Genomic DNA, 12,215 nt, shown 5'->3' on the forward strand with positions numbered 1-12,215 from the left:
AGCAGTGGTATCAACGCAGAGTACTGTGTGTCCACAAAAAGCTTAGCTTTTGCTGGCAAGGCTTGTCGCAATAGTGTGACGCACATTTTACGCAAATAATAGAGCAAACCTTGCGGTGCACGGCATGACAGCAAATTTGTGGCAAGAACAGGACAAACCTTGCTGTGCACGGGATGACAGCAAATTTATGGCAAGAATAGGGCAAACCTTGCCGGGCACGGCCATGACAACAAATTTGTGGCAAGAATAGAGCAAACCTTTGCCGTGCACGGGATGACAACAAATTTGTGACAAGAATAGGGCAAACCTTGCGTGTACCGCATGATAGCAAATTTGTGATAATTCTCTGTATAGGATGATTCAGAAACTCTGCGACAAACTCTGAGGAACGATAAATCTCGCAGAGAGGAATATTTTTTGTGAAGCAATCCATCATGTTTTCTGACGCGTCGTTTAAGAATATGCGACCGAGCAGACAAGAGTCTTAGGTGGCATTTATTATAATTATGAGATGATGATAATATATGAATAATTGAAAATGAATTCATAATATAATAAATATATGAATTATATATATATATATATATATATATATATATATATATATATATTTACATTTTAAGTAAACAATAAATGGATGATTTAAACTTTTTTAGACATTTATCTGCCCGATCTAAGAGAGACAATCAGTCCAATATCTTAATTCCCTATGTTTGGGATTGTATCAGTAATTGAACTGATAGAATGAGATCCGCCAATACCTATGATGGGGACAGAGGCGTGCCGTCGAGGTACCTGAAGGGTTTTGATAAGTTGTCCAGAAGCAAAGGTGAGTTCCGATCCGGGATCGATGAGCATCCTGACCGAGTGAGGCGAGCTGCCAGGTGATCGGATGATGGCGCAACAAGTAGCGAGTAAGACTGCCGGACGAGTGAGAGCTGCCGAGTGAGATGAAGCGAGGACTGCGTGCGTGAGTCATTCCGAAGCCGCTGATGTAGTGCTCTCAGTTGGTGAGGCTAGCGCCCGCGTTTGTGGGGCTGCGGTTGAGGAGGTTACCCTGCTTTGTGTAGCTGACCGACGTGGGGACGGTTGATCATCCATGTGTATCATGGTATGATGCTTGTTGCCGCAGTCTCTGCACCTCTTGGAGTTTTGACAGGCGAGTGCGTTATGTCTGCCCAAGCAATTAAAGCAGAGTCGATGGTCGATTACGATGTTGCGCCGCAGATGAGGAGACATATCTCTGAAACGAGGACAAGAGACAATGTAATGAGGGCCAGAGCACAGTGCACATCCAGAGGTCTCCGAAGTCCCGGAGGGGGGTGAGATGGCCACATGAGCGATGGCCATAGATGGTTTGCTGCTGTGTCGTAATGCCAGGGACGCTGGGTTGTCCGCTGGAGAGACGCTCAACGTTCCGAATTCCATACTTTCCATGGCTCGAACATGGCCGGTGAGAAATGTGCGAATGTCCTTGTATGATGGGAGGTCCGTAGTGGAGCCAAGCTTGACTTCCCATGCCTCTCGGGTGCTTGGGTCGAGCCGTTGGACAGTGAGGTGAACCAAGAGATGATCCCAGTGTTGAACAGGGGCTCCGAGAGACTCCAAGGCATTGAGCGCTTCCGTTGTGGTATTGAGGAGTGTGTTGAGCTCCTTGGCGGACCGCTGTAAGATGGTCTTAGTGCGGAATAATCTGTCCATCTGGGCCGAAATGAGAAGCCGCTTGTTTTCAAAGCGACTGACAAGCAAGTCCCAAGCGGAGGCGAATGAGTCCTCTGACACTGGGAGGTTGGAGATAAGTTGAGCTGCCTCGCCCATGAGGCTGGTCCGGAGATAATGCATTTTCTCCACGTTGGAGATGTTAGCATTCCTGCCGACCAGCGATGAGAATAAGTCGTGGAATGGCCTCCACGCTGAGAAGTCACCCAAGAATTGTGGCAGAGTTATCTCTGGAAGATGCCGTCGCGCTGATGTCTGCCCGCCCATTGAGAGGTTGGCTAACTGCGAGCCAAAGAGAGGATGAGTCCGTTCCTTTTCGTCAATCTGCGTGAGCAATGCGGCTTTTGCGTCAGCATAATACAAAAGACACTGATCGTATATCTTTTTTTGGAAGTAATCGTGATCCAGGAGGAGTTCAGCCTTGGATTCTGCCATTCGCTCGTGAGTCGCTTCAAACTTTTGCCAGTTGCTGTCTATGAGGTCGAGTTTCACCCTGAGCATTTGCAGTTGGAGAGTGGGGAACGTCGGTTCCTTACTCTCGAAAACTACCGATTTGATGTAGTTGTACCGATTCAGCTGCAGAGAGAACCTTGCTTCGAGATTGGACATGATGAGGTATGCTTGTTTTGTCAGGTGATGTCTAATTGATTGACTTCACTGAAGAGAGAGTCCGATAAGCAGTGCGTCTCCGAGGGTGAGAAGGAGAGGTCCGTATACCGCGCACGAGATTCCCAAGATGGCCAGGGAGAGAGCGAGTCAAAGCACCGCGTGGATACGGGAGCGAGAGAGAACGCCCGGTCGCGTCGCGGAGATCCGTTGCCGAGCGCCCGAATCCGAGCGTTTCCGAACACGCACGAGCAACCGAGCCCGACGGAAGTCAGAGCGAGAGAGAAAGCACGACACGGATCGTTCTCGAACTTTCGCCGTTAGCACGTGGAAAGCACACACTCGAATTTCTACGTTCGAGCACAAATATGTTCTTTCAAATTCACTGAGGAGAGAGCGTTCAATGAGCCGTCCGTATCGCACGCACGAGGCTCACAAGATGGCCGCCGAGAGCGTGAGCCTGAGCACGTGTCGCAGAGATCCGTTACCGAGCGCCCGAGTCCGCCCGAGCGTCGCCGAACATGCACGAGCAATCTAGCCCGACGGAAGTCAGAGCGAGAGAGAAAGCACGACACGGATCGTTCTCGAACTTTCGCCGTTAGCACGTGGAAAGCACACACTCGAATTTCTACGTCCGCGAACAGATATGTTCGTTACCGCACCCACCGATCCGGCTCGAAGGACCAAAATATGTTTGATAAAGTACCCGAGGAGCTTCTGGTTTCAGGGGGTGTCGGGAAGAACGTTTAGAGTCCACGCGCACGTACGTTGGTCCGAGCCGCACCTCGCGAATATTCATACTTACTTCGATGATTGATTTCCGGTTGATAATGTCCTTATGTTCACTAAGATCCTTGAGAACACCGTGAGATTGATTTCTAGATCCGATCCGAATCGCAAACCAAATTCCGAGAGCTTTGTAGATTTTTCCAAAGACAGCGTGCGCTATGAAAGACCGTTACTCGCGGAATGATCGAGGATCACCGGAAGGGCCGATATCGACGCAGGAGCGCGGAAAAGGTCCTGAGAGCTTGATTATGATTGGCTGATAGCATGGTGCGATGCTGATTAGATTGATAAGACCGGCATCAGGATTGGGTTGAGGTCGCGTACAAGAGAGAAAAGGAAGAGAGAAAGAACACTAAAGAGAAGGACTAGAGTGAGTGAGATGATGTTGAGGAGATTGCGCAAAAGTCGCGATATTTTCTGAACAATAGGTCTCAACTTTTTTTATTCATATTGTTACGTCCAGACTCGAAAAAGGATGATCAATAGAAGAGCGCAACAACTATCTTTTATTATCCCGAAGTTAAACGTCTCGTAGCGTTTAGAATCAAGTCGAACGAACTGACAGGTCTGAGAAGCAGATAAACGACCGAGTCGCTATTATGTTGATTATTCAGACGTTCGGTCAGTGGTCCCTTTTCGGTAAGAAAATTTAATCTCTTTTATGCGGGATGGAATCAAGTGTGACCTCGCGACTAACAAGGGGAGGGCCAGACGTGCCCATCTCAGATTCAAGCGGTGATTTTTCTATGAATAGTCCTTAATGAGAAAGAAATTGTGTTAAAGTTTTAGCGCGTGCTTTTCACGCATTCGTCAAAAAAAAATTATGAAAGATTTTCCAGCACGACTTAACCGCTTCGCGATAGACGATAATCGAAGCGACCGTGTGGCTGAGCGGATAGCGCTCAGGTCTTGTAAGCGCGGGATCGCTGGTTAGAATCCCCGAATGTAATTTTTTTGTATAATTTAATTTTTTTCGTTCCCAGCAACATTTTAGCATTAAATAAATAAATATTGCACGAGTTTTCCATAATAACATAAATTGCTTTCTATAAAAAAACAGAAGGAAATGAACAATGTTTAATTTAATCGTAAGAAATATGTTAATTAAAATTGGTAAAATAATAATTATATAAACAACAAATTCACAATGTCCTACAAATAAAAATATTTCGTTTGAATTTCATGCGTTAGAGGTTCACAATATTGATATTTTTATTATTCGGTTTCGGATTGTTTTCCGTATACCTGACCTTGTGAGCAACAGCAGCTATAAGTTTCGAATAGGCGATATAGGGAACCGATCGCCCTGTTTTTACGATCAGTACCATCCGGCATCTTGCACGGGTGTTATTGATTCCACCGATTAAAACACGGTCGCTTCGATTATCGTCTATCGCGAAGCGGTTAAGTCGTGCTGGAAAATCTTTCATAATTTTTTTTTGACGAATGCGTGAAAAGCGCGCGCTAAAACTTTAACACAATTTCTTTCTCATTAAGGACTATTCATAGAAAAATCACCGCTTGAATCTGAGATGGGCACGTCTGGCCCTCCCCTTGTAAGAATGAGTGGGGATTAATAAAGAGTTATTTTGATTTTAATTAATAAAATACGAGTTTATTCATATTTAAATAAATGATGATTTACCAGATATATAAATATGAAACCGAAATTTTTGTATAGAAAATACACGTTTATTGTATGAAAATGATAAAAAATATTTTATTCGAAGTATTGCCCATTGCTAGCTATACATTTTTCCCATCTCTCTGACAATTTGTGGATGCCACGCCAAAAAAACTGTTGCTCCTTTGAGGCAAACCAGTCATCGAGCCATTTTCGTACATTTTCGTAAGAAGTGAAGTGCTGCTCAGCAAGTGCGTGTCCCATCGATGCAAATAAGTAGTAATCGGATGAAGCCAAGTCTGGTGAGTAAGCCGCATGCGAAAGTATTTCTCAACTAAACGCCTCAATCGTTTCCTTGACCGGTTTTGCTGTGTGTGATGGTGCATTATCATGAAGCAAAATAACTTTGTGTTGCCTTTTTTGATATTCTGGTCGTTTTTCACGCAAAGCTTGATTCAAATCGATCATTTGTTGTCGGTAGCGTTCAGTATTAACGGTTTCGCCAGGTTTTAGCAGCTCATAATAGATCACACCCTTCTTCCACGTTCTTCGTCTCTCACGTCAAAATCGCCACTTCTGAATTTTTTAAACCACTCAAAGCACTGTGATTTACCAAGAGCGTGCTCACCGTAAGCTTCGCCAAGCATTCGATGCGATTCTGCAGCAGTTTTCTTCAAATGGTAACAGAAAATCAATGCTGTCCGCAAATCGTAGTTTCCAGGCACAAAATTCGACATGTTCAACGCTATTAAAAACTATGCTGTTGTATGAAACTTGTATTGTTGTGAGTTGAAAATCTTTATCAGATGTCAAAACAAGAAAATGGCGCCAATGACGCGGTTTGACGGTAACTACATTGACAGCTAGGACCATCTATGGGCAAATTCCGGTTTCATATTTATATACCTGGTATATATGTATATGATTACATAAAAATAAAAAAAAATGATATTGATGGTAATTTCTTGGATGTGTGAGCGTGTGCGTGCGCGCGTGTGTGTGTGTGTGTTTCTTTATTCCCGGGTGTTACATTAGTGCGCAGGACATCAGAGTATAAGGGAAAGATTCTATCGTTAACATTTATGTTCTGACTGGTTAATACAATATAAATATATATTTAATTATAGGATAAGAAAAATAAAATCAAAATCAATATGTATAAGTCAATAAGTGTGTATGTTAAGAACGGTCAGAAGTATATTGGTCGCTCACATATGTGTTAGATTAAGATTAGGATTTAAGATTTTCTAAGACTTATTGCCGAGATGAGTTAATGATTTTAAAAGAATAAAATATTCTGCGGAGAACTATGAATTGGAAAGGAAAAATTATTCAATTAAACTTACTTTTTTAAATAGTAATTTGAAGGTGGAGGGGTGGCGAATTTGTGCTGTGTTTCGCTCTGTGTCATGTAGCTTGATGTTTGATTCGTGCTTGCGGATGGGTTGCTCTGGAGATGTTGTTAAGTGAGGACACTGGTTGCACAAGTAACTTACTCGCGAATTACGGTGCAAAAGCACAGAGTAAGACTGCGTGAGATTGAAGACTGAAGAATAATTATAAGAATGTCTTGTCCTCTTTTTATAATTCTCCTTTCAGGGTTGTCTTCTAATTCTAAGAGTGGGACTCTTTCAAAATTTTAACGAATTGAAATTGCGCAGAAGTGGAGATCTTTCAACTTTAACGAATTAAAAATTGTGCTAGTGTCCTCATTAGGCGGGGTGTTTCTCCTACTTTTCGAGTTTTTACCCGTGATCATCGATCGGTGATCTCGATATCAGTTCAAAGTCCCTTGAACATTAGCTTTTTCAGCGGATCTTCGCGCACGTGATCTGGTTAGAAAAAGTCTTACTTCCTTATGATTATTTTCATCGATATTGATGTAGCTGTATTTACTGAATATTTCGTTACGGAAATTTTATCATTATTGATTCGGTTATACTTGTCAGATATTTCATTAATTCTATTGCAAAGGATATGTACTGATTTTTATTTATTTCGAGGCGACCGGCGCGGTCTCCGGTCTTTCTCACGATTATTCATAGATACAGTTATTGACAAGTGACTAAATGTTTAAAGAAATGTATGGCGCAAGATGCTTACTGAACGATTTATTTTTATCACCAATTGACGATTATTGCGGCAACCTCGCGGAAGGAAGGAATCGTGGCGTCGCCAGGATGTAAATAACTAAATATAAGTTAAATGAAGATCGGTCTATCAAAAGTTCTTTCTGTAATTGCAAAGCGGAAAAGGGAAAATGCAAATACATTGAAGCTATTCGCGTTTATAAATACAGAAAATACTATAAAAAACTGATGAAACATTAGTATAGAATAAACCTTCTGACCAATTAGAAAAATATACTAAGGGAGTAAAAATGCGGAAAATTTTTCCGCATAAATTCTCAATACTTGATTTCACTGAATGGATTGATGTAGATTGATGCTGTTACAAACGTATCCGCAACATATTTAAAAATAAAGTCTAACTGGAAGATACTATAAATCGAAGATAATTGCATGTTAGAATGTGAAAGATTAACTGCAAAAAAAAAAGATACCTTGTTCTTTCTCAAGTAGTTAAATTTTTATACAAGTATAAAAATTTCGGACAGGTCTATCATAGCTATATGGTTATACAATATAATTTAAATGGTAATTTTAAAATTAAATTGAACAGCTTATCATGCCCTCTATATCTTAAAATTGAATTTGACAAAGTTAAAGTAGACATAATTAAATAGAAAAAAATTTATACAAAGTTGGTAGTCACTCGATGTTAGCTATTTAGTTTATTGAAAGAAAACATAGAATTACATGTAGTAAGAGTCTAAATAAAAACCAGGCAAATAAATTTTAAGAACTTAACTAGGCAATTCAAAAATCGAAAACAAGGAGCAAGCCAAATGAATGATGTAATGTAATATGGGGTTATCATGGAATCGCACAGAAATGCTTTGAAGCTCAATATAATAAGAAGGTCCATGAAGTGGCATTGATTATATCGATACGCCAATCATTTTGGCATGTAGTCCAGATGGCATAATCATAAATGATAAAACTTAATTCAAGATAAAATGCTCATATTTGTGTAAAGATATTTACATATTTAATCGAGAACAAAAGCAGTGTAATGTTTTATACCTGTACTTTGACTCAAGTAGTGAAATTTAACTTAAACTTAAAACAGTAGAACATGTATTATACTCAAATTCAAACTTCAATTTATATTCTGGATATGGAACTGTTAATATGGGATCGAGTGAATAGATGCAGAATAAACAGATGTTGATGTATTGAAGGCTTTACATCTCCACTTATACAAAGGATATTAACAGAACGTAAAGGTCACGTAATAGTACGTCTCGTCTGATAGAAAGTGTAGATGTCGCCACGCATATTAGGAAGGACAGCGGTTTGTCATACTAGGAGATTGAGAAAGTGGACTTTTAAAAATCGTAATGCTGTAACAGGAAACAGGAACAATGTTATTTCTTCGTTTATTCCCAAAAGAATCAGATCTTTGTAACTACACCAAGGGATGAAGACTTTGCAACAGCAGCTAATTCCGAAAGTAGAAAGCTCCTATTATTGTTATTTTCTTCCAATACTTAGTAATAATTGCTGTGATAACGACAGTCAATAAAAATATGGTAATGAATAAATGGAAGAATAAGAAAAGGAAATAAAGACATATAAGAGATGGTTATGTATATTAATATATTTTATCATTTAATATATATTTTCAACTTGCGTACAATTTATTTGTCAGATTTAATTATTGGTGATTAATCATTAGCCAGAATACAACATACGTGCGTAATGAATATGTGCGTGATCAATATATAGAAATAATTCAATATATTAATATTTCTTAAAATATTGAAATATTCTATGTATCACACATTCGACATGAATCCTTATAAAAGCAATTTGATATTTTTTGTTTATATCTTCCTCAGTGAATTGAGGATTATGAGCAAAAAAAAGCATCACAAAAGTAGCATTTTTTCTCGGAAGCTCTGTAGTTATTTGCGGAAAACCTTTATCGACCATTATTAAATTCTTTCTTTCAATAAGATTCAGAAAACTAGAATCATTTGTTATGAAACTATCTGTGGCTCTACTTCCGTACCCTAAGTTATAAAAATGTAATAAGGCTATTTCGTCCTATTCCAATGAAAAATTTGACAGTAACTCCACTTTGATACTTGGAATACATAAGAATTCTTTGTTCCACAATAAAAAAAGTATTACATTGCAATTCTGTGCAATCGATGATTGCTCTGCAATTTGAATAATTATAAAAAGCAAGTGGTAATGTTGCTTTTATAACTGCTTTTGAAAGCCAAAAATTCCAGGTTTTGGTTAATGTAGCCAACATTTCTAATATCCTAAAAAAATTCTCGATATAATCGTTGAATGTATATCAAAAATGCATCCAAATGCACAGAATGAGATTCTAAGTTATATTTTTATGAAAAACAATAGTAATCTATCTTCTCTTTCAACTTTCTTAAAATAACAAGATTGTCCAAAATTATCAGATGTAATAAATTCTAGAAGAACGAAAAATAAAGCCAAAACTAAATCGGTCTTAATGTCAATAAATTCTGTGAATCTATCCCGTTTCTAAATCTGGACCAGAAGCTGTGCTTCTCACTTTTAGTTTTTTTCTTGGTTAGGTACAAATAATCGCGCTTTTTCAATTTTTTTAATAGTAATGTTGGTTTGTGTAGATACACCCAGTAAGCAATTTGATAACAAATTGTTGCCAAATTGGCATCAAATTCGCTCAAAACTTGGTAACAAATCCAGTGCCCTCTGTGTCCGCATTAAGATTGTGTTTTGGTGACAAAGCTTGTTGACATAACCTGACAGCAGATTGTCAGCAAAAACCGAACAAATTCTGCAGCTTTTGGCCATTCATATAAAAGTATATATTTAAATAGATTTAAAGCCTTAACCCTAAGTAACAAAATGATGATAAGTTTTGGTCATAAAATGACCATTAGATAATTAGACATTATATAAAATCATATATTAATATGTTAAAACATATAGGTAAATTCAAATAACTTAATTTATAAAATTAAAGATTTTTTTGGACAGAAATTGTTTGAATAAGTGAAAATCGAACAATTATCTGTCCGATTTGCAAAAAATCAATTCAATATCTGAATTTCCTGTATAAGAATTGTGTCAAAAATTGAACTGATAGAAATATATATATTATAATATTATTAGCATTTTGTAGGCTTTATATACACTCATGACAAGAATTTGAATACGGGTATAGATAATGAATAACGCGCCGCATAGCGATAAGCGACTGAACTATTTTAAAGTACTTTGTAATAAGCTGCAGATTTTGTTCGGTTTTTGCTGCCAATTTGCCATCAGATTGCGCACTCTAGATCCTGCTCAGTTTTTGCCGACAATCTGATGTCAGTCATATCAGCAAACTTTGCTCGGTCTTCAGCCAATTTGCTGTGTAGTTATGTTAGCAAGCTTTGCTTGATTCTTGCCGACAATCTGCCAGCTTAATCGGTAATAACAACTCTTGTACCAAATTTGTAGCCTTTTTGCTGACAATAATTTGTAGCAAGCACTTGGCAATATCTGTTAGAACAGACCTGGCTGACTGTGCATCTATATCCATACTATATCCATAACTATAACAGAATAGTACATTTGGTTCTACTGTCTTCAACGCCTCTGAAGGGTCTGTTTAAATACCAATTTTTCGAGTGTTTGGTGTAAGTTCAACATTTACATTTGTAATAGAATTGTCAAGATTATTTAATGCTGGAGAATTTGTTTAATTACTTCCGTTTTTTACTCGTTTAAATCATTTTATACAAGTTTTAGATATTTTTTTATCTCTATCCAAAAAAATAGAAGGCGAAAAGCTGGATTGTTAGATTAGACTGCTCGTCATCAACGAAGTGAATACTACATATTCTTGAATTTTTACTCGATTGTCATTTTTTCTGAAGTAAATAAAAATACTTTACAAAATAAAGACATTAAATGCTATTGATCTTGATTGATTAAATTAATTTTGAAATTCCTATAAATATTATAATTGAATTAGGTAAATATGCATATTAGGTTACACCTCACCGATGATTTGACCTTGACATATGTTGTCAAGGACATGACCCTGAGTAACTTTTTCTTATAACTTAACCGGCGGTCTCTTATAATTTCTGAGATATTTAAAGTTATGATTTCATAATTTTAAGGATTTGTCTATTATAAAATAAAGAAAAATAAAGGTTGTTTATATTATATTTACGTAGATCAGATGTGAAAAAAGTGTTTCTTTACATTTCCAGAGACGAAGCTCTTTGAGTTTTTTTACTTTCTACGCAAAACGAGGTACAACGCAAACCTATGTATCTAGTTTTTTTTTAGTGGAGTCTACTGCGTCCACTCCATGCATATACTTTCCCATTCACACAACAATTGTGGAGCGGACTTCGCTTTGCTTTGTAAATGTATGCATGCGCACGGTGGGTTCCGTCCTCCCTACGGGGGGGGGGGGGGCCTTCACTTTCGGAAGATATAACCTAACCTAATCCAAATTTTAATTTTAAATCAGAAATAGGTTTGAGTAAGGTTATATTTTCTCGAAGTGAAGCCCTCTCTGTAGGAGAGGGGTGGAACCTACTGCGTCCACGCATATACTTTCTTATCCATGCAACAATTGTGAATCGGACTTTGCTGCCTCTCCTATTCTGCACAATTACGCATTTAATAAATAATTATTCCAAGCAATTAACAAATAATAAAAAAAGTTAACATTATTTATTTGCTGCAATTAATTTGTGCGTGAATAACTTTTCGCTGTGTCAAAAAATCTATTAATTTATTATTATCCTCAATGAGGCTCAGAAATTCGTGTAGTTGCATACTAAAAGCTTTCAACGAATTGCGAGAAAGTAAACCTGATTGTTGACAAATATCAATAATCATGTAGCTATGTTTCAAATAATGTAAATAAAAAAACTTTTTTACTTAGAAGGTTATAAACAGACTAGTATAATACATAAACACGAGTGCTCCTAATATCAGTTTATAATACCGAAAGAAAAGCATAAAAATTGTAAAACTTGAATTTGTTATATCTTCTAAACCAGTGCTCGGATTTAGTTGTACATTTCGGCCCGATTCCGTGGTTCCTATTGCCCCCCCACTCACTGCTCGTACGTTAGCGACGAGTCGCCAGATATGCGTAACTAAGGACCGCGACGCTTTGTCTCAGGAGCGTCCGTATATAAGAATGCCCAAATATAATAATAAGACAATACTTCTCTATAATTAAAAGTTTTTCTTCAATATTTTATATCAATGAAATATAAAATATTGAAGAAAACTTTTAAAATTTTGATAATTTTCGCGGTGCATTAAAAAAAATATTGTCTTATTTATTATATTTGGGCATTCTTACATATGAACGCTCCTGAGAC

At 37.8% G+C, this 12,215-nt stretch overlaps 1 protein-coding gene across 1 annotated transcript; it reads right to left on the minus strand.

Annotated features, from left to right (window-relative positions):
* Positions 1 to 975: 975 nt before the first annotated feature.
* On the minus strand, positions 976 to 2,328 carry LOC138942469 (uncharacterized). The gene has a single exon (XM_070312707.1). It carries the CDS (start codon positions 2,326 to 2,328, stop codon positions 976 to 978), a length of 1,353 nt encoding a protein of 450 aa, XP_070168808.1.
* Between the last annotated feature and the right edge of the window lie 9,887 nt (positions 2,329 to 12,215).

The sequence above is a fragment of the Polyergus mexicanus genome, unplaced genomic scaffold (genome assembly GCF_030449975.1).
Source record: "Polyergus mexicanus isolate NDT 795.1 unplaced genomic scaffold, iyPolMexi1.0 SCAF_22, whole genome shotgun sequence".
NCBI lineage: Eukaryota > Metazoa > Arthropoda > Insecta > Hymenoptera > Formicidae > Polyergus > Polyergus mexicanus.

What these genes read in the sequence shown, in the direction of transcription:
- LOC138942469 (XM_070312707.1), bottom strand. Translation starts at nt 2,328, where the DNA reads ATGTCCAATCTCGAAGCAAGGTTCTCTCTGCAGCTGAATCGGTACAAC.